Genomic DNA, 24,773 nt, shown 5'->3' with positions numbered 1-24,773 from the left:
GTTTGAGGTTAATTTTGCTTTTTTTCCTTAGCTTATACAAACAGCAATTGAAATATACTGTTTTAATTCTAATATACTGTACTGTATAAAATATTCATTTACAGTGACCCTCGTTTACTTGACGCCTCTCGTTATGAAATTTGGTTAAGAACTTCCTGAGATCTTCAATTAGGTTAACGAACAATTGGGTTAACAAATTTCTTCACAAACGACCTCAACATGTTTTCGCTTGCACTGACGAACCAGCTTTTAATGTGAGATAGCCAATACATTATTCGGTTCTAGGGCTTAAATTACTATTTTTAGTAAATATCAAGAAGTTTATACTATTCAATTCAATAATTTTAAAATTTTAATATTAACTTTTAGTAATTTAACAATTATTGCATACAAATGAAGGTAAAAGAAACTAGTTTCTGGCGTGCCATCCAGCCTGTTAACACACCAGACAGGCTTTAGTCTCTCTCTGTTTTCAGTGGGTAACATCTTGCTTGAGACTCTCTTCAACTAGCAGCTTTTTCTGTGTTTCCAAGCAAATTATTGGTCATTTTGAAATATATTTTACATATTGACAATATATAATGCAGTGCAGTGTTGATTTAAAAGAAAATAATCTTGAATACACCAAGAGAACTAAAATTTTATGGGTGAAATGGTGCCATGGGGTGACTACTCTTCCCACCCCAATGCCTTCTCTTCTTCCTTCTCCTCCACCCCACATTCTAATTCCCATCATCATCATCATCATCCAGGAGCCTTCTACATACCTCAAAGTAAGTGAAATTTCTACCATTTTTGTTGAATTTAGGAAATTTTGGTGAGCTGGAACCAATTACCCAAAAACCCATTGAAACAATGGTTTTAGGTTAACGAACGACCTTCTGGAACGGATTGAGTTAAGGTTAAGGTCACTGTATAAAATGTTGAAAAAATTTTTTATCCAATACTAGTCACTGATCACTGTGGACCTGAGGCTTTGAGTTTGTATATTTTCTCAATTTTTTTAAAAGGGATTTGATACTTAAATTTTGCCTTAGAAAGTCTGGAATTTACCTATTAAGTACAGTATTACCCGCTAATCGGTTTCCCATAACGTTTTATCATATATCTGTGATGCCCTAGAAATGAACTTTCATAACTGCGGATTTTTTCCACATACAGTATACGCGGTGAGTGTCCGGCTCCAGGACGCTATTTTTAGATTTGCCCCTGCCTGACTGCCTGTTTTGCTCTAAAATTCATACAAATTACCCGACAGAATATAATTTACATTGCTGGAATTCTTATAATTTGGTGATCATTTTGAATATAAACATCATATTTTTGCATTAGACATAAATTTTAGATAAAATTTTTTCTCAAATTAACTATGTTATCTTTTGTGCAAAATATAACATTTATATTCAAAATATTCCTGATCTTACAAGGAATCCAGCAATGTCAATTATATTATCCTAACTTTAGTTTGAGGTATTATTTATTAAAATTTAGTGGTTATCCCACACATCTCCTTGGGACGGTTGGTGGGGGGTGGGGGAGGGAGGACCAACCGACCATCTGTTACCAGTGAAGAATTATTTTTTTTTATTAACTGAAGATATTTGTTTTAGCTCATAAAATTCATACAAATTATCCGGTCTGATATAATTTACATTGCTGAATTCTTATAATTTGATGATCATTTGAATATACATATCATATTTTTGCATTAGACATACAAATTTTAGATAAATTTTTCTCAAATTAACTATGTTTATCTTTTGTGCAAAATATATGACATTTATATTCAAAATATTCCCAGTCTTACAAGGAATCAACATCAATTATATTATCTAACTTTAATCAGGTATTATTTAATACTAAATGTTAAAAACCTGGAAGGGATTGGTGGTGGGGGTGGGGAGGTTGGGACTGACCGCTGCGGTTGGAAGATGGGGGGGAGCAAGGTGGGGTACTTTGATTGACAGATAGTGTTGTGAAGATTATTTTTTTTTATTAACTGAAGATATTTGTTTTAGCTCATAAAATTCATACAAATTACCGGTCAGAATAATTACATTGCTGGAATTCTTATAATTTGGTGATCATTTTGAATATAAACATCATATATTTTCATTAAACATACAAATTTTAGATAAAAATTTTCTCTAGGTAACTATGTTATCTTTGTGCAAAATATATGACATTTATATTCAAATATTCCTGGTCTTACAGGAATCAGCAATGTCAATTGTATTACCTAACTTTAGTTTGAGGTTATTATTTATTAAAATTTAGTGGTTTCCCCAAAATTTCTCTGAGAGGAAGAGAGCCAGCGAGTGTGAGTGTGAGAGGGAGGAGTTGAGTCCATTATTTGAATGGACATTAGCGACTGTATTTCTCTTAGTATTAATTGTGTGCATGTACCATCATAAAATTAAGATGTTTATTTTACTACAACATAGGTATGTGCCTTCAAAAGTGGAGTTTGAGGGTCGGGCGGTTTCTATTGGAATTAATCCCATATGTTCTGTTGTTCATAGCAGATTTCACTTAACGCGGGACCCTCTGGGTTCAATTGACAGCGTTAAGTGGGGTACAACTGTATTGTTTTTGTCCATGAAGCAAACAAAATAATTTGATGTAAGTGTTGTTTGCAGACAATATTCCAAACATACATTTAAAAGATATAGGCTAAGAGTTAATGAAATAAAATTGAATAAAACTTTAAATATAAATGATAAACTACAATTACAGAAAAGGTATTGCCAATGACAAAATCTAAGCAAGCACAGGAGATGAAATAGGATTTTTCCATGGGCTCTAAAGTGTTGGCCATATGAAGAACACAGTAAAACTGATAACATAAAAAAAAGGGGGGTATTATTATCCTTGTTTAAGAGACTTACCTGTAGTCAGCAGATTTGAGAGTCTCATAGTAATACATAATTTTAGACTTTGGTGCTGTTATGGAATCAATTATATCAAGTGGAGATGAGTGTTGGGTTGACTCATAGTAACGCCACTGCAATACATATGTGCCCATGTGGGATGTAACATGGGAACCCTGAAATTTAGAAATTCAGGTAAGGATAATTTTCATCAGTCTAATCTCCATTCTACTTATAATTCAACATATTTTGATGTGATTTAAATATTTTTTTTTGTAAGTCTCTTCTCTGCTGCAAACATTTACAAAGTCACCATAATAATGATACATAAAACAAAAGTCTAACCTACGGTATTTTTAATTTGAAATATTTTGTGACAAGAAAATACATTTTCCATTACTATTACTGTACAATGGTATTTATTATGAACCATATTTAATACTGTTAAGAGTGACCAGTCATATGATTAAAAGCTTGTTTTATTAAAATCAGTCTTCCTGTACCATACCTTATAAAAAAATATATATTTTAATTATTACAGTTCCTGTATTTAGAAACTGCAATTCATCTTGACACAACAATGTACAAACATTAAACTTATAGGGCAATAAGCTGTAACAAACAGTACTGGGAAAAAATGGCACAGGAATAAAAGGCACAACTGTCAAATTAGGAAAAATACACAAGATGTATTAATGTTTCTGAAGGTCTGCAGACTTTAGACACTGGTGAGAATATATACACAGTACTGCTAATATTTGTTTATATCTATATTACAGTACTGTAGATTTACTAAGATCAAACTTTACACAATAGCGCAAAATACACTGGACTGACTGATTACATTGGATTTACCGTAAAATAAAATGGTGACAAAGTTTAAAAAACATCATTTGGCTCTCAGGTCATGTAAGGTCAGATTAAGGTAACATGGTCAACACACATTTGATCTGACCTCACCTGAAGTTTACCCTTCCTGGTACAACCTGGAGTGGAGATTCAGTTCTGATTGACCTGTGACAATATGTTGTCGTGTCAGCACTGGTCATTGACATGCTGGTCAGTAATTTAGGCGCCGACATGACAACCCATGTAAGGTAACTTGTCAAGTCAGGTAAAAACTTGTGCCGTCTTGGATTTACCTCTATCACGATACACAGTACAGTAGTGATTTTTTCCTGTACCATAATTTCCTATGCCATTTTTACCTACATTTGAAAACAACCATAATCAAAATGTTACAGATTTGTAAACAAGGTGAACATAAACCATTTTATACAATTGTTGTAAAAATTATTTACATTCACCTGAGTATGCCTATTTCACATTAATTTCATATTATTCACCCTTACAACACTATCTTGGGACAGAATTGTTTTTCTTAGCATAATAATACTGTGTGTGACTTCTTTGAGGAAATTACATTTAATAGCTGTGTAATATCACAATGAACCTTTACAATTTTATAACATGCTGCAGGGTCTCACTGTCTCCCCCACATGTTGCCAGCTCAGTCAACTTTTCAGTATTCCATTCAACAATAAAAACAACTTCAAACTCACACTACCAATTTAATATCCTACTAATGATGTCAATAAAAACCAAACATATGACATGGCCAGCCTTCACTTCAGGAGGTTGGGAGAACTGGCAGACCACTATACAGTATTCTCTATCTAAAACACTTTGTGTGTGAATACTGTAAATTGTTCATTAATGTCTATGATACACTATCAACATGAACACTATAATGTTAAAATTAACACTTACTAGACTAATACTTAATTAAATTAAATTTCCTGATCTTGATGTCCCAACACAGCCGATAGCTATAGAGGGCAATAGAATTGGCACACAGCTACATTTTTCTAATTAAAATGTATCTTTGCAACCAAATCGAATATAAAGCTATAATATAAAACTGAATCTTTTAACTTCTCATAGAAATAATGAAACCACATTTCTGGCAGTAAGCCTTCTGGCAGTAAGCTCTTATAATACAGGGTCCATAAGACTTTAAAGAAGGCCTCTCAGTGTCAGCCATTGTTAATCTTAAATTCCTTTGGATATGCAGTACTGACCATCCTTCCCTTACCCCATGTACCACTAGCTTCAGTGGAGAGAGACCACTAAGCACTCGCCCTGACATAGGGTCAACTTTGTCCCCATGAATCTGTACAAATTAAGGTTGAACACACCATTTCTGTTGGCTGACAGTACACAGCCAGTGCTGATCATCTCTGTTTTGGTCTTCTCTTACTTCTACAAAAGCTAAAGTGTTCTCCCCCCAGTACAGTATTGATATTCAGGGATTTGTTAGCCTTTTAAAAGATAAATTTCAGTGTTATCATTCAAGTTAGGCAAATTTTCTTCCGTTTGTTGTGTAATGTTTGTTTATATTCAACCAATGCTTTTGAGTCCATGTCAGCAAGTTGGATGGTGTACCAGTATTAGCATCAGACCTGAGACTTTTCTTCATAAACACTCTTAGTCAGGCTACATTTTTATGATGTTCTGACTGCAAGAATGGGTTTTGCCGCAGGCGTCAATTTTGAGTATGGCTAGTTAATGTGTTTTGTGCAAGTATTACATCTGTGAAAAGAGGTATTTTGAAGTTACACTTCTCAGAATGCAAACCCCAGGCAATGCATAAGTGTGATATGTATTGTCATTATCATGTTGGCTGTGTGGTTGGTTTATCATTATTGTTATGAATGGCATGTTAGCCACTGTGTAACTTGTTCATGACTACCATAATAGGTGTTATGGTGGACCATTTGGTCACTATTCCCTCATATCAGTGGTTAAACTCTATTTGCCATACCGGTAATTAAAATAGTAGTGAGGTAAAAACATCGTACAAGTCAAACATGACAAAATGGTTTCTGGAAGTCATATCTAAATTAATCTTGAAATTCATGATAAACACCTCACAGAAAATCACAGGAAGAAAACTTGAAGGGAGCACCCTCAGAGTCTGAAAAAAGTGAATTCTGGTGTAATGAAGTCCAGTGTATAGAGGTTCCACTGTAGTTTGAAAGACAGTAACACCGTAACACTGCCACCGTGCTTAGGGTACATAGAGAGAGTGGTTCTGTCATGGCGAGATTGAGTGTGTGCCATCAGTAACATGTGAAGTACATAGTACACCTTTGATTGGGTAATGATGATGCCTACCATGTTTCAAATTGTTCCCTCTAAAAAAATGTGACCAGTTACAATGACAAGTTCTGGGAGCATGATACAAGCATGCATGCACGCTTGCACACTTGGCGCGAATGATGAGTTTTCCTTAACCCAAAACTAGGTAAGTATGAAGAGAGCAGATTTAAATAAGCTGAAAAGTACAGTATACAATAATATAATGGAAATATTCTGACAAAACCTGACGACTATTATCTTCTGTTTGACTATTTTCTAAACTTACTTAAACAGTGATAAGAAAAACAAAAGCCTATACCGTTCTATAATTAATTTACACTTTTTCTGCATTGTTTAAATAGTTAAGGTTTAGATAATCAGTAAGATCCTGGGAGTTAAATTTAAATTTCCTAAAATGTTATTCAATAGCATAAATTATCATTGTGAATAGAAGTAAAAATGTTGGGAAGCGTGTGATGTAAAGCCTGACCTGTATGCTCTCTCCTTCCCGATACACAGGTTGCTGGTCCGTACGGCAGGTTTCGTGTCCATCTCTCTCATGATACTTGGAGAAGGGAAAGGGGAAAATGCAAAACCAGGGAAATACTATGAAGGAAGACAGGAACATGGATACATTCAAAATACATGTGCAAGCATGACATTTACATACAAAGAAATTAGAACAAGCTAGAAGAAAAGCAAGCCCATATCCATGTGGATGTTGGGAAGGCTATCCTGAAGGGACTACTGTACGTACAATACATCAACTCCTCAATCTAAAATTCAGTTAACGGTTATCTCATGTGTACAGTATAAGTATGTATGTATGTATGTGAGTACTATAATGATGCATACTTAACTAAAATCATGAATAAAATTGGATCTAACATGACCTACAATTTAACATATACAGTACACCTCTTTTTGTGTAACATTTCACTTTGCTTATAAAAACAATGGTTTAAATTTTCATTATAAATGTTTTTTGTCTTTACAGCCTCGATATAATGAAATTTTTTAGTGTCAGTGCCTTTCTGCCTTTCCTATCAATTATGTTTTTATTAGAAATATTCTTTTTTTATTATCTAAAATTAACAGAATTTAATTCAATTAATAAAACTGCAAATAAGGAATGTAATAAATGCATTAAGCTCTTGCATCAATGACCTTGAGTTTATGAATTAATGACTGCAATTTACATGAAGTTTAGCTGACAGAGAAAGCTGCAGATTTCACTTTATGTGAAGACAGATAAGACCATCACAAGAGTCACTAGAGATCCCAAGCCTTGAAAGATCCCAGCATATAATAGTATTACTGAACTATCTTCTGGTGTTTGAAGCCCAGAAGAAAACTATTAAAAAACAAATTAAATTTTCAAAAATTAAATACTGTATACCTCGGTATATGCAGTGTGAGAAGCCCAGGCAGCTACCATGCATGTGTAAAGTCATCCAACTAGTTCAAATACATTACATGCACATTTTTGAAGTGGCCAACCATAAAGCTTTAGTTATGTGGGAGAGGGAAGTACCAGGTGACTCAGGCTGATCTGGATATCATCGTAACAATTTTATGAAATCTATTTTTGTGTCTGGTCCAAATACATGTCTGCATCTCTCTCATTAAAAAAAAAAAATGAGGAGGTCTTCAGCCTCTTTGCAGAAAACAAGAATGGACTTCATGTCACCTTTCTTTTATGATGGTATCTATTTATTTTTCTTGAATAGAGCACCATCTCTTTCATTTAAAAGGTAAAAGATGCCTTCCTTATAAGAGTAAATGACTCGCTATAAATTTTCTCCATGAAAATTAAATTGTACTTCATCCAAGTATATCTATGTATCAATAGGAAAACAGAAAAGAATATACAGAATACAGTGGTCCCTCGGTTAACGAACGCCTCGGTTAACGAATTACCTTCCACCAAGAATCTTCAATTCGGTTAACGAAATCCTTAGGAAAATCACGTTTTGTTTTGAACATCAGCTGATAAGCTGAGGAGGTACTCAGCCAATTCAGTGATCTCTTCTATGTTTACATTCGCTTCCAATTGAGTAAATATCAAGAAAATTGTGTTCTTTAATATTTGTGCATTTTTTTTATACAGTACAAGTATTAAAATTATTGGTCATTCTAAAATTTAGCCATCCAAGCTACATAAAGTTTTTCAACTATTATTTTTGGCTCGATATATGTAACTTTATTCATTCATTGAAACTCATTTACATGCAATACACTGTCCTAAGGGCAAAGCTGAACTGTACATGTAATCAGAATAATGTACAAAATGATTCCTAAAATCTTTGTCCAGTGCAAGCTATGGCATGTTTACATTCAAATTAATCAATTATATTATAAGAATTACAGCAATGTAAATTATATTCTCCCCAGTCACTTCTATTAAATTTTATAAGAAAAAACAAAAACTCAATCTAAAGGACATAAATAAACAATTAAATACTTCACACCACAGGCACCAACTGTCAAACATGTCACTGTCACCCCCTCCTCCCTACCCCCCACCTTCCCAACAAAGGTTTGGGGGTTTTCAGTAGGCTTTAAGTTTTTATCTTATATAATATCTCAGGACTTAAGTTAGAGAATATAATTTGCAATATTGGAACCTTGTAAGACAGCTTAATTTGAATATAAACGCTACATATTTTGCACAAGAGATAAAATTAATCACCTGCATCACACACAGTAGTGATTAAGAAATTTAGTGTACTGTATATATATATATATATATATATATATATATATATATATATATATATATATATATATATATATATATATATATATGTATGTATGTATGTATGTATGTGTATGTATGTATGTATATATATATATATATATATATATATATATATATATATATATATATATATATATATATATATATATATATATATATATATATATATATATATATATATATATATATATATATATATATATATATATATATATATATATATATATATATATATATATATATATATATATATATATATATATATATATATATACAGTGACTCTCGCTAATCTAACACCCTCGGTTAACGAATTGATTAACGAATCGCCTTCCATAAGTGATCTTCAATTACAAAAAATTTCGCTAATTAAATCCTTCTTACTTAACCCACTCAACATGTTTTCGCTTTTTGCACTGACCGGGCAACCATTTAGTATCAGTCCGCCAATACATTAATCGGTTCTAGGCTTAAATTCATTAATATTTTTGTAAATATCAAGAAGTTTATAATATTCAATTATTTTAAAAGTTTAATATTAACTTTTTAGTCATTTTAACAATTATTGAACATAATTAGTTGCAAAGTGACTAGCTTTCTATCAGCGCTGCATCCAGCCTCTTAACACAGCAAACAGGCGCTAGTCTCTCTGTTTTCACTGGAGGTAACATCTTGCTTGGAGACTCTCTCTTCAACTAACGCTTTTTTTTCTTGTGTTTACAATATTAATATTTTGAAAAATTATTTTACATATTGACAATATATAGTGCAGTGCAGTGTTATTTTAAAGAAAATATTTTTATTTACAGCTAGTTTAATCCTTGAAAACACGCGGTTGCCATTGTTGAATCCAGCATGGGCCTAAGAATCAAGAAAAAGTGATTTCAATCCAATGAAGCAGGAAATAATAAAAAACACTAACAAGGTATTAAAATCAAAATGCGCTTATGCAAAGAATATGGCATGTCGGGCATCAACTGTGTCGCATACCCTGCACAAAAAAGACAAATTTAAGGAAGTGAACGCGGAGAGACAAATCTACAAGAGTGCTTAAAAGTAGATCCTCAATCAGAGAAACTGAGAAAGGCTTTATCATCTGGATTAGGGAAAACACAGATGAAAGGTGATCTGCTTCTGGTGATTTCATTTGTGAAAGAGCCAGGGAGATTTATGAACATTTAAAAGACAGATCAACCTAATTCTTCAGGAACAGAATTTGAAGATTTTCGCTAGCAAAGGCTGGGGTTCTCGAAAAATTTAAGAAAAGAAGTGACATTTTATGTTGTTAGCATGGTGAAGCTGCTAGTGCTGATAAAGAAGGGCAGCAAAGCTTTTTAATTGAATTTAAAAAACTGATGGAAGAAGGCACTATCTTCCACAGCAAGTTTTCAATGTTGATAAACTGGGCTGTTCTGGAAAAAGATGCCTAAAAAGAACATTCATCACCATGATGAAGGCTTCCTTACCTGGGCATAAACCCATGAAAAGACCGCCTCTACCTCTATTGCTTAAGCTAATGCTCAGGGATTTCCGACTGAAGTTTGCGCTTGTCTACCACTCTGAAAACCCCAGGTGTCTACAACAGAAAGTGGTAAGAATAATGCTTTGAGCCATTGGAAGTCCAACCGAAGGCATGGGTGACAAGACAGTTCTTAATGAATGGGCTATTGATGTGTTTTTGCCCTCTGTCAAGAGCTACCTAACCACCAATAAACTTCCTGTAAAGGCTTTTCTCCTCATGGATAATGCTCCTGGTCATGACCCTGACCTTGCCAGAAATTTGGAGTATAAATTTGACTTTGTGAAAGTGTTGTTTTTGCCTCCAAACACCACATCACCATACAGCCACTGACCAGAATAATGTGAGATCAGTAACTTCAAGAAGTTGTACATGAAGAAAATGTTTAGGAGGTGCCATCAGGCAACTTCCATTGATCCTGAACTAACACTGAAACAGGTTCTGAAGACACAATTCCAACGCCCTGGAGGCTGTAAATTGATTGTGGGCCATCATGGCAAGAAGTTCCACAGAACCCTTCAATTTTTCATGGAAAGCACTGTGGCCATCAGTAGTCCATGATTTTGAGGATTTGAGGATGACACAGAGTTGGACCAGGAGACGTGTCCATTGGTCAGTCATTGGGCTCCTTGAAGTGGAGAAGGATGTGAAGAGCTTGTGATGTCTCATGAGGAGGAACTTACTCTAATGACTTGAAGGAACTGATGAGATGTTACGGCAGAGGCTGACAGTAGAGGAGGAAATTGAAAGTGATGACCATATGTCAGCTACACAGTTGAAAAGATGTGATTTACCACTGGGAGAAGTTCAGGGAACTGGCTTCAGCACCCAGAAGTGGAAAAACTGAACTAGCTTTGTGTCATGTTGAGACCAGTGGTCTCCTTCTTAAACATAAGTTAATGGTGAGGAGGAGAAGATGCCCCACAGACCACACTGACACTTTCTTTTTCAGCAAAGGCAGAGGAACAAGATGCTAGCCCTCAGCCTTCCACTTCAAGAAGGAGAGAGAGGATGTCTATGGTGGAGAATCTGTCAGTCCAGAGGTTCCTTGACATTTTCATGGAAGGTATTCACCTTCCAAGAAGTAAAAATGCTTCTCCTCCACCTCCACTTCCTTCTCTTTCTCCTCTCCTGCACCTCCCACTTCAAATGCACATCATCACCATCATCCAGGAGCCTTTCTACATACACACCTCAAAAGTAAGTACATTTTTCCGCCTATTTTTGTTGAAGTTAGGGAAATTTTTCGGTGAGCTGAACCACTAATTCAAAAACCCATTGAAACAATGGTTTCGGGTTAATCTAACGTTTCGTTAAATTTTAACGACCTTCTGAACGGATTGAGTTCGTTAAATCGAGGGGCCACTCGTATATATATATAGTATATATATATATATATATATATATATATATATATATATATATATAGTGATTTAGGGGAATTTTAGGAGTGTTTCTGACTTTATGTGTTTTTGTCTTTACTTTGTATATACTTTTCTGTGAGCTGGAACCAATTACCCAATATCCCATTGAAACAATGGTTTCGGTTAACGAACGACAATCTGGAACGAATTGAGTTCGTTAACCAAGGGACCACCGTACAGCAAAATGTTATAGTGAGGCTTAACTGAAAAAGTAATGGATGAATATGATTCTTGTATGAGTTTAAAAGTATTGTAACTGTTGTCTTAGTGGTAGAAGCAAAAGCATATCTTCACTTATGCTTCATTACAAAAGTATAAAGAAGAAAAGACTTCATCATAAAAGCCTATTTAAATGATGTAATTAAGGAATATGTTTTGACTTAATTGTTTGAAAAAAATTTATTACAAAATGACTGCAAAATACAAGGATTGTTGAATAAATAAGTATATATGTCAGAATAGATCAAGAAATGCTACCAGAGTATTGTACTGTATTGTATTCACAGTTGAGGTATGTTGTGTGTATGTATGTATGTATGTGTGTGTTATATGTGTCAAAGTAAAGAATTACTTAAAGGTAAGTCTTATGCAAGGACTCAAAAATTTTAGATAAAGTATGGAACTAAGGTCCTAAGTGTCCACCAACATACTTGACTGATATATCAGTAAGGGCACTGAACTGTGTACTTTACTGTATAGTAAACCCTCAATTTAAGGATGAGTTGTCTACTTGATTTCTATATACGGTTTAACATCCTTAGCCTCAACAACGGTGAATAATTAGGGGTGTACAATACAGAATTCAGTGCAGGCCTTATGACTCTGCAATGAACATTGTTACCTTTATGAATTTCTAGTTCATATAGACTATCTGTTAAAGGCACTTCATTGTGATGCAGTGAAGTAATGGCTGATCTAATTGTCTTAGTAGTTATGATCCTCTGTTGTTCTCTACCTTAAGTCTCCCTTCCTAACTACACTTCACATTTTGTTTAGTCATATAAAAGCATAAACAAGTAAATCTAAACTAAACTATATTACTCCCTCCTACGTGTTGGCAATGATGCACTAAAATTATAATTTTGGTGTAATGATTATGCTGCTATTAGGTATCGCCTTACACTGTGTCTTTAATTGAGTAACAGGATTCGCAACCATATTATTGAAAATGTTGCAGGGTTATGTTTTTGCTTATACGGTACAGTGGAGTTTTGTTAATTTGCTGGCTATGTACCAGAAGACATCGGAAATTATTATTAAATCGCAAATTATAGTTTTATTGATTTAAATGGAAATAATTAGTTTGGTTCCAAAGGCCAAGAAATACTGTACCCATAAAATGTTCCAAAACTGCTTCAATAAACACAAATATTGTATATACCGGTAATGCATAAAAAATACAGTACTGTAACACATAAACAGCTCCTTCCTTATCATAATTTCTTGAGGGTTATGCCAATACACCAATATGGAGACAGCCAGGGGCCAGGCTGGCTGTGACTTCACTACACTATGTAAAAAAAAAAAAAAAATTACAGTATTGTAATAAAAATAATACCACACAATAACTCATCAGGGATTAAGTGTGGGACATTTTATTTTCATTTTTTAATTACTTCACTATGATGTTGTATCGACCCAGTACGAAAATGAACCTAAATAATATGGGATTATGTTGAAATTGCATAATATTTTATTTATGAGGTCAGAGGTGTGCACTTGCCTCAGGAACGGGAGAATGCTCAGTCCACCAGCCACTGCCCTGCCTCCCATAAACAATTCACTTACTGTACTTTTCATTTTTCTTATTCTATAGCGTTATATTTTCTTTATTTCTAAGTTACATGAGAGTATTAAAGTGATACTTATATTTCATTTTATTTATTTCCAATGCAAATTAGAGCAGTGAAATTATATTTCCACAACTTTCAAGTTTCTTATGTCAATAAATACTGCAGCAGCGAATTGTGAACATTTGACTGCAAAATTTAAAAGGGGGGTCGTAATAGAGGTAATTTACCCGCGAATTTAATAATGTGAATATGTATTTCATGAATTATCGAGACTCCACATTACAGTACAGTACAGTAATACATTTAACAATCAAAGCCAAGTATTGCTTCTATTAGTGGCCGAGTTAAAAAAAAGATGTTTCGAGTTTACGTATAATACAAGCTAAGCATAAAGCCCTACTTGTTGTTTTAACTGAAGAAAACACAGTGATGCAATTTATTTTAAAAGGAAAAGAGCATCATCCATAACTGAAGGAAATACTAAGGGTATGCAATATCTTCTATATACCGGGTAATGTCTTTTTTCATAAGGAAATATCTACCCTATCTTTCTATAAATTATCAAATGCTAAAATCAAGATCATCTTAAGCATCTATATACTATACTGTACTGTAATTGTTTACTTTATGCTATACCTTTCCTAGTTAGTTGAAATGTATTAATCTAATTTACGTTTTAGTATAAAAGGCCCATAAAAACAACCCTCACACAAAACATCAGTTACTGTACCAACTATTTTAGCCACTGCAGATATAGTGTTTATGGAGAGAAGAGACTTTCTGCCCTCTTTGGTGACTGTCCAGTAAAATAGTGTGTATGTTTCTATAAAGTTCACCCATCATGTAGGCTCTAAGTTTAATATTTGATAAAAGTGATAATATAGGATGTTGGAAGCAAATTTCTAATACTATGGAACACAACCTTATTTTTCCCATGGGGGTAGTTAAGTTTGATAAGTTTAATGTATAGTACAAGAACGTAATCACCATACAAATTGATGTCCATTGTACAGGCTAGGCAATATCATCTACACTAATTATGTACATCTACGACCCAGGGTTTACACTTTGTAGAATAACTTGCACATTAGTATGAATCCTGACTTATTGGATACTCAGATATGGTTAACTGAATTTTTTGTAATTGTGGTATTGATGCATATAACATTTTAGATAATTGGGATAACAATGGTAGATCAATTAATTAAAAAAATTATATAAATTACTGGAATTTACACTTGTGTTATGATTCTTTTGATAAATGCTTAGGAACCTTTGTTTTGAGTTGGCTTCAGAAATTTCCAAACAGTAGGAGGGAAGTACCATATGTATCCTAGTCTGAGTAAAGGAAAATGTAAGGTTTTCATAATAGGAGTTTGTAGGCTATCATAAATATTTGAGGACTTTATACTTGGGAGATGACTCACTTAAGGAAAATTAACAAGAAAAGTATTACATGTATATCACAAAGATCATTAATGACTATATCTACAAAGCACTCACTCACTTATGAATGAGCAAGAAAACAGATTCAGACAGAGGTGAGGCATTTCTACTTGTTACACAGACTTCTCCATGAACTCTGGGAACTTCATACATACAAAAAAGTAATACAGGAAAAGCCCACACACTTTCTACTTAAAAAATTCCAAGTTTATTAACACTTAAAAAAGTCTTAATGAATTTCCCCTTACAAGCAGTAAGCAGAATATACTTACCAGTCATCTGTTTCTCTTTCCCTCTATGAATGTTCTAAAATTGTAAGAACTTCAAAATCTGGTGCCACCAAAGACAGGTAAGTTACCCATCAATGGACTTTACCAGTTGGGGGATGGGAATTATATTAACATTTACTAAATAATCCAAAGTACATAGTACCAAACCCTTCAGACTTCAAGAGGATGTTTCCTGAGCTTCACCAACCTGTATGCTTTCTCCATCATGACAGATCAGTTGTGGCTCAACGCGGAAGTATTCATGGCCTTCCCGCCAGGTCTTCTCAATAACAGAGCGGTGTTGGTCATCACTGCCCATTACAGCATCAATGACACCCATTGCTCCTAAAGAAGATATGCAATATTATGTCTAGTCTTACATTGCTGTCAATGTGATGCACGAAAGTGAAATCTACATTACAAGAAAAGACACATTTGCCTGAGCATAGTGCACATATTTTACTTAGTGAGTCAATACCTACTGTGTATGCTATCACACACTTAACGTTGATCATGGAAGGAGTTCTTCCTCCATTCATTATACCAATCATACTGTAATTCTCCCCATTTCAATATTTTGAATATCCAAAAACAATGACCCCTAAAACTTAAAAAAAAAAAAGAATTCTGCAAGTTACCATGAGAATGGTGATTTAGGCATAAGGTGATCACACTACAAAATTCAAAGCTGGTAATTGAAACAAATTACCACTAATTTATGCCCCAAGGTGCTTTTAGCATTGGATGAAGGCAGTGAAGGATCTTCATGTGTTTTAGATACTTGACAAGGGTGAAAGAAATGACAGAAAATGAAATTGCCAGAAAGTACGTTCATTTTTTTTTACCAGTTAAGTACTGGTATGTGAGAAACAAAGATGATTATGAATATTCCCAAGGTATCAGATGTTCAAAGATGATGATAAGTGAGAGATAATATCAGAAAATTACAAATATAATTTAAAGAATAAAGTACCTGTACTGTATTATATCTAAATCTTTGTAGTAACTAATCACTTGATCTTTTTTGTACAGGATAAATACTCTCAGGAACTCATTTCTTTCTTCTCACTGACTTAGAGTACAGTATGTCACAATCACTCACATTTACTTTTCTTTTACAATACTTCAATATCTTTACTGATAAATTTACTCATTCCATTATTGAAGGCTCATAGTAAAAGCTGGTTTTTAATTATTATCATTTAGGAGTAATTCTTACCAGTTGGGGACTGTGGCTCTGGGCGGTGTGTTATGGGTACTTTAGTGCGTAGGACAGAGAATGACACATCATTCTTCATCACATCAAAGTCCCAACAGATAACAGATCCTGGTTCCTCTATCAGCAAAACCACTTCATGAACCTGCAGTAATAAAAAAAATAATAATATAAATTAGTGTAAGAAATGTACAGGTAAAACATCACTATTATCTCTATGTTAGTGAACTATATTATGTTGCTTGCTATCTACATAAATTAGATCAAGAGGTCTCCTTCCCACAATTAAATCTAGATATACTGTAGTATACCAACACCATGAATTATTTTAAATGCGAATATATTTATTCTTTAACTTTCGAACCATTCCCATTCACAACCATTAATAAAAAAGACTACAAATTATTTTTGGTTATATGGTAACAAAGGAAACGGGGTCAGAGAGAGAACATTACTCCTGACATTTTGGCACAAAGGACATTTGAAAAATTCCTGTGATAAAACATCAGGAGTAAAGTTGTTTCTCTGACAAATGACCTGTGATACCTGCATTGGCAGACCCCCTGACTCGGGGGTTTGACATGCTCCAATGGCAAAGTAAACTGTCCTAGTGAACTTGCATAGGTGCTGTACAGCTATTCCTCTAGTGAACTAGCATCAAAGTAAAACTTTATATTTCTGGAACTGATTGCTTCAACAAGTGAGACTTTAAGATCAAAGGGATGAAGCCCTGAAATAGTTTACTTCTTGTCTGAGCCCCTCATCTATAATTACATGTCTCATGGTTCAGCTCACCACAGCATTATCCAATGACTTATACTGTCCACATCTCCTTTTGTTCTGTATATGGACCTCATGTTTGAGCATTATGATGGGATAAGTGTTGTTCACACTTTCTAGCTCACTGACATTTATTGTTTTGCCATAATTTTTTTTCTTTCTGTACAGCATTATGGTCAGTGGCATAATATTTGACTAATATTCCAATCAAATTTGAACATTATCCCCATGAACACTTGATGTAAAAAAAAGAACCTATAGAAAGCAATACACTAGAGCATCATCGACTAATTCAAATCAAAATTTAACAGGGAATGAGGGGCTCCAACAGTCTGCTACCAATAGGCTATTAAAACTGACAACTGATTCCCTGGTTCTCTACTGGCCTAGAATATCAGGTCATTTGTCAACAACCTCTAGACTATATATATAGAAAACTGATGTAGGAAATCTCATTTTATAGCCAAGGGGAGGAGATGAGTGACAAGACTTCTCACCCAACTCCCAAAGTAGAAATCTAGGTCAGTAGTTATTATGAGGAGATGAACTGTGGAGCTCATATCTATTGATGAGCAGTTCAGACACCCCCACTAGCTTCTAGAGCAACCACTGTCCCAGGGATTTGAAGGTTTACTTCTAAATTGATACACTGGGTGGGGAAATGAAAACATCACTTCAAGTGATCAGATAAGACAGTGTACCCTGCTGCTGGAACACATAAAGCCTGACTAAAAAATGAGATTTCATACTTCAAACTTCCATTTCTTGAGAGGACAGAGTATAAAATGTCATATGCTTCATTTCCATGATATTTTATATCTATCAAGGGTAGAAGTAATAGAACCTACTGGGAGATGAAGAAAAATCAAGTAAGTCTGGACTGAACAAGTACTATAGTAAGGTACTCATGATATTTCAGAAATATGAATTCCTGAAACACACATATATTAAGTAAATACTGTACAGTACTATACTCATAACCATAATCAGCTTTTAAAAATTGGTATCTTGTAACTTTTCACTAATAACTATATTACAGGTATTAGCATATATTCTGAGTCCAATTAATATTAAGAACTACAGTATTGTAAATCCACAGGAATAACTAACAGGTGTACATTAAGTCATACCTGACCACGACCTAAAGAGACTGAATGATACATAGACTGGTCTGACAATGGGATGTGCTGCCTTGTTCCATCCACATCCTCCCCTGGCTGGTACATACTCTTAGGCACAAGACCACCTTCGTGCACCACAGTCTGCAGAACAGTAAAATGGTTAGTGCTATCCAAAATGTATATATATCTCAAATTATTACATTTCTATAACTTCAGTGCATATTAATATTCTACATTAATACTGGTAAAACAAGAACTGTATAACATTAGGTTATTTGCCTTCAGTTTTCAAGAGAACAGCAGATTGCTTATGAAATAAACAGAATCATGTGATGAAAAATGTATATCATCAAACAAAACCAAGAAGAAACAGAAGAACACACCAGATAAAGGGAAGATCAATGTCCATAAGGAAAGAAAATGGAAGAACAATAATGGAAGTAGAGGTTAAAAGAAAGAAAGTTAAACTACAGTAATGCATGAACTATTGTTATGTGAGGTGTTGTAATCATTAGAGTGTAAGATAAATTTTCTCTGCACAGGATTAAGAATAAAGAAAGGGGGAAATAAATAGGGAATGAAATGAATATACCAATTACTTACCAGTAATATTAAAAAAAGTAAAAATCTAATTTATTAAAAAGGAAAAGCTTTACTTAAAAAAAAATTACAATAAAGTGAATAACAAACAACGGTTGAGGCCATATACACAATGGTGGGCTTAAAAAGGTCTGGTACTCTCTTGATAAAGTTCCTAACTCAAAATAAAACAATATTGTACAAATAAAAGGTTAGCAATAAAGGCACAAACACACATATATAATGACATTAGCAAATAAGAAGGGAGTAAGGAGGACTTTTCAATATATTTTGAGAATCAGCCGAGGAAAAAATATTGTGTATGAAGTACAAAAGAGGAGGTTAGATCTGGAGTGAGGAAAAAGGAAGTGCTTTATACATATGTCAGGTTTGGTGCTGGAAGAAATATGAGACACTAAAATAGTAGGTGCTGTGAAGCATGAAGAATTCCCAGTATTATATCAATGTTAGGTAGAGTAATATGCTTCCAAAGTGTGTAATGTCAAAGGTATTTATTTTTTGAAGGGGATTAGCCCACTCAGGCACAGGTCACTGACCCACATCGGGGCCTAGAGGGCAAAAATGAAATATATGTTGTGTTGTCAATAGTAAGAGAAACAATTGAGACCCTGCAATTGTGTGTAAATGAGGCATTAAGTCAGATCAGCAACCTGGGACTTGGTCACAATTTTTGTGATGCCATATGGCAGCAGGGTCTACCATAGACAATAGAAGTATGATAAAGAACAAAGGGGTAAGTGTGAGGCTGGGTATTAAACACCAGGGTCAGGCACAGTCCTTTGCTCCAGGTGCAACATTCTTAAAATGTAAGATTAAAACAAAGAGCATAAAGAGAAAATAGAGTGTCCTGAAGAGCTGTGTAAAGATTTCAAGATTTAAATATTACAATAATAAGGTCTACTGTGTACTGTAATACATAACACATTGTGTATGTGATATGGTGCTTAATAAAGTAAAAGAAATTCTTGTTAAAAAATGAAGTAATGTACATTTAAATATTTGTGCAAGACTCAATGTTGGTTTAATGCTTAAATATCAAGTGAATAAAAAGTAAATTTAAATGACTGACTTCAAGTAGGATGAATATGAATGAAAAATGGACGGGGACTGAACCACATGGTTGATTTATAATAGTTGTTTAAGAGTGAGTAAACTGATAGTATATATTATAAAGTACAGTATCACTAGTGAACTGAGGGACTTGCTGTAGTTAATGAATGGTCAGAGTACCTACAACCTTCATCTTAAAAGACCCCCAACTACCCTAATCTCCTGGAGCCCAACCACTGCAAGTCTCACATTTCCAAATTCATAAGTGTGCCCATGGTAGGTGAGAAAAATAATACAAATATTTTCAGTAGCAGCAGCATAGACTTCTGGCCTAATGAGGGATAAAAGTGTTTAATGATGGTACTTGGAGGGAGGACTGGCGCTGTAAGAGTAAATATAATGTAAAAGAAGAAAGATAGAGAACAGGAGGGTGACAATCCTGCAACATGCTACAGTAGAGCTGTGGTGTGACAAGAGTAGTAAATTATATACAAGTTCTTTGGAGAGAGAGAGAGAGAGAGAGAGAGAGAGAGAGAGAGAGAGAGAGAGAGAGAGAGAGAGAGAGAGAGAGAGAGAGAGAGAGAGAGAGAGAGAGAGAGAGAGAGAGAGAGAGAGAGAGAGAGAGAGAGAGAGAGAGAGAGAGAGAGAGAGAGAGAGAGAGAGAGAGAGAGAGAGAGAGAGAGAGAGAGAGAGAGAGAGAGAGAGAGAGAGAGAGAGAGAGAGAGAGAGAGAGAGAGAGAGAGAGAGAGAGAGAGAGAGAGAGAGAGAGAGAGAGAGAGAGAGAGAGAGAGAGAGAGAGAGAGAGAGAGAGAGAGAGAGAGAGAGAGAGAGAGAGAGAGAGAGAGAGAGAGAGAGAGAGAGAGAGAGAGAGAGAGAGAGAGAGAGAGAGAGAGAGAGAGAGAGAGAGAGAGAGAGAGAGAGAGAGAGAGAGAGAGAGAGAGAGAGAGAGAGAGAGAGAGAGAGAGAGAGAGAGAGAGAGAGAGAGAGAGAGAGAGAGAGAGAGAGAGAGAGAGAGAGAGAGAGAGAGAGAGAGAGAGAGAGAGAGAGAGAGAGAGAGAGAGAGAGAGAGAGAGAGAGAGAGAGAGAGAGAGAGAGAGAGAGAGAGAGAGAGAGAGAGAGAGAGAGAGAGAGAGAGAGAGAGAGAGAGAGAGAGAGAGAGAGAGAGAGAGAGAGAGAGAGAGAGAGAGAGAGAGAGAGAGAGAGAGAGAGAGAGAGAGAGAGAGAGAGAGAGAGAGAGAGAGAGAGAGAGAGAGAGAGAGAGAGAGAGAGAGAGAGAGAGAGAGAGAGAGAGAGAGAGAGAGAGAGAGAGAGAGAGAGAGAGAGAGAGAGAGAGAGAGAGAGAGAGAGAGAGAGAGAGAGAGAGAGAGAGAGAGAGAGAGAGAGAGAGAGAGAGAGAGAGAGAGAGAGAGAGAGAGAGAGAGAGAGAGAGAGAGAGAGAGAGAGAGAGAGAGAGAGAGAGAGAGAGAGAGAGAGAGAGAGAGAGAGAGAGAGAGAGAGAGAGAGAGAGAGAGAGAGAGAGAGAGAGAGAGAGAGAGAGAGAGAGAGAGAGAGAGAGAGAGAGAGAGAGAGAGAGAGAGAGAGAGAGAGAGAGAGAGAGAGAGAGAGAGAGAGAGAGAGAGAGAGAGAGAGAGAGAGAGAGAGAGAGAGAGAGAGAGAGAGAGAGAGAGAGAGAGAGAGAGAGAGAGAGAGAGAGACATCCAACTGAAGATAATCATCAATATATTGTCAAGTTAGTTAATATTGTATTAAAACACATTGTCAAATCATCATGGGTTGTGAGTCTCAATTTCCACAGACCAATACAGTACACCTGTAATATACAATTACTCTTTTAACCACACATTGCATTTGTTATTAACTTAAATACAAAAACTGCAATAATTATTTTGTTAGTACAGTACAGTGGTACACTAACATTATCAGGCAGCACAAAAGCTAGTCTTATTTAATCATCATGCAACACATTGTTAACATTATTACTGGTCTGCACTCATCTGAAACTTATGTACTGTATGTACAGTACAGTGCCCGGGTGGGCTATTCCGAAAAAAAAAAAAAAAAAAAAAAAAAAATTATATATATATATATATATATATATATATATATATATATATATATATATATATATATATATATATATATATATATATATATATATATATATATATATATATATATATATATATATATATATATATATATATATATATATATATATATATATATATATATATATATATATATATATATATATATATATATATATATATATATATATATATATATTGTCAGAAACAAGAGCAAATACACAATACATTTTCCTTCATGTCATCATTTATTCATTCTATTATAGAGCGCATTTTTCTCAGCTGAGAAAAGATGCCCCCTCAAGAGTTACAGCTGATTGGCTGTTGCAAACCTGTCCAATTTTGTCCTGAAGTAATGATGTATTCCTAAATGAGCTTATTCATAATTGTCGGGATGACCGTTTCTGACGAGAAAGATATTTAGCTAAATTATGTAAAGATACATACATTCATTATTTGAAACATAAGCAAGTAGGAAGTTTATCAGAAATATTATACATGAATTAACTGTTAAACTCTGGTAGCAAATTCACACTTTTGGAGGATGCATTTAATATATATTTACTTTTACCCACAATAAAACATACTAAGACAAATTACGTATCAGTAATACTACATTATGGAAAAACAACATTTTAAAAGATGAGAATCACAATGAAATATTACATGACCGTCAGCAGAAGCGGGAAAAATATGAAGTTGTTTGAGGAGGGGACGGGGCATCTTTTCTCAGCTGGGAAAAAATGCACTATACCTGTATTGTTAAAGATGTCTTCTACTAGGGTAAAGTACCCCCCCCCCCCGAAAAAAGGCCCCAATCATGGGTTACCTACATCATGTAACACAAGCCAGAATCATTCTTCAGCAGCACGTCCTTCCCTAAAAATCACTCAGTACAGTACAGTACAGTACACTGTACATCAACTTTGGAGACGAAATAATACTGTACTCCACATATCTACTACAGGAATACATTGTAGAATGAATAGAAATACTGTATACTGTACAGTACATACAAACAAACACTTATGTTCATGAAGACAGGCAGACACACACACTAATATTCACTTCGATACATCTTGTAAAGTTATTATAAGCTTTGTAACAATGTTATGGAATGATTTACAGAGGTACCCATAATCCATGAACTTGTGTAACCAGTTAATGCATCGTGAACTTGGGAGATTGTTAAGTCCTTAAAGATTGAGTATCTTGCAAGCTGTGATGGTGAAAAGCTTTTTTTAACTACTGTACTAAATTTATTTTTTGTACCAAAAACTAGTGTGACAGAAATGCCCAACATTCATGATGACTATGACAAATTCAGATGTTTTGAACACTTTCATATTTGGTTATTACTATAATAGCTGGAACCATATGTATATTACTGCTTGTCACTCAAGATGAGAGTTACTCATACACTGTGCCAACAGGAACTTAATTTTTCTCCTGTGAGTGAGTGAGTGAGTGAGTTGGTAACTTGGCTAAATAAAATACAAATAACTAAATAATGGTTAACTGATTGTAATAGCGACAATTTTAGGTTTGGTTATACAGTAGTTGTAAAATGAGGGATTTGATCTTAAAACCCTACTATATCTCAGCATGGAATGAGCAGCTAGTAAGCTGACACCTCAGGCTTCCCAGAAACCCTTCATTTGCATGATTAGGCAATACTCCAGATATCGTATTAAAAAAAAACCTCTCCCAATTCAAAGACACAAAAATTACAGGAAGAATTTTCCCCAAAAGAGGGAGCGTAAACAGGGAGCTGGATGATACAGTACAGTATCACAGCCATCACTCCTAAGTCTGATAACCCTACTACTGTACTGTACAGTACTAAGTCCCTAGACTTGATGACCTAACCTTTTGTAAACAGCATTTTCAACAGTGATCAAAACAGAAAGAATAAAGTGCTGATGTCCCATGAGACAACAAAACTTGAGCAAGACTCAAGTCTTCTCTAACATTTCATTACCCATGAACATTATAGAGATGACTCCAAAATGACATGAAATATTGTGCCATCTGCCATGACAACTGATAACAATGTTTGAGAGGATTCATCCCTCGTGTAAGAATGAACATCCTTGAAGGCTAATGCTCAAAAGGAGGACATAGCAGTACAATACTGTTTAAGAACCTAACTTGTACTGCATTGGCCTCCCGACTAACATTCCTTCTAAACAGCGTGACTGCATGGCCGCAAATGGCAATCAAGTGCTGCGCACTTATCTTTTCCAGCTGCATTTATGGTCAGTGATGGTGACATCTCTTTTTCATATAAAAAAACAACTTAAGGAGTGCACCTTGTTAAGTATCCCTTGTTTTTAAATACTAACTACTTCTTGCAAACTTTAAAACAAATATTGCATAGGATATAAGCTTCAGTTTTTTTTTCCATTGGTGGCTCATCACCTTGATCCTGGTGCACACAAAAATATATCCTGCATTATGTTGTAAAAATTAGAGGAAACCTTGCTCCTGACCTGAAGGAAAATTTAAGCAACACAAATTCACTTTGAAAACCCGACTCTGTCCCTGTCCCTTAACATCACTTCTCAACCTACAATCAAGAATATAAGGAGTAATGAGCAGTCTATTTTTCCCCAAAGTGAGGAAATTTTACACTGAGATAAGCCTGTCCAAGTACAGTATAATAAATGACACCACCACAGTGGCAGAGATAGGCCAG

At 34.7% G+C, this 24,773-nt stretch overlaps 1 protein-coding gene across 3 annotated transcripts in view; it reads right to left on the bottom strand.

Moving 5' to 3' along the window:
• Positions 1–24,773, bottom strand: part of LOC121863733 (SEC14-like protein 1) — a 77,082-nt gene that overhangs the window by 7,045 nt on the left and 45,264 nt on the right. For 2 of the 3 annotated variants that reach the window (XM_042362484.1, XM_042362486.1), the window contains 5 exons: positions 18,348–18,479; positions 16,441–16,582; positions 15,430–15,566; positions 6,502–6,576; positions 2,889–3,046 (listed from right to left, as the gene is read on the bottom strand). In XM_042362484.1, coding sequence (XP_042218418.1) covers positions 2,889–3,046; positions 6,502–6,576; positions 15,430–15,566; positions 16,441–16,582; positions 18,348–18,479 — 644 coding nt within the window. The remainder of the gene's footprint in view (positions 1–2,888; positions 3,047–6,501; positions 6,577–15,429; positions 15,567–16,440; positions 16,583–18,347; positions 18,480–24,773) is intronic. The other variant, XM_042362485.1, reaches the window with a different exon arrangement.

Source organism: Homarus americanus, unplaced genomic scaffold (assembly GCF_018991925.1).
Source record: "Homarus americanus isolate GMGI-L3 unplaced genomic scaffold, GMGI_Hamer_2.0 scaffold48354, whole genome shotgun sequence".
Classification (NCBI taxonomy): Eukaryota; Metazoa; Arthropoda; class Malacostraca; order Decapoda; family Nephropidae; genus Homarus; species Homarus americanus.
The sequence above is the reverse complement of the archived record's forward strand: the minus strand, read 5'-3'. Positions and strand labels throughout refer to the sequence as shown.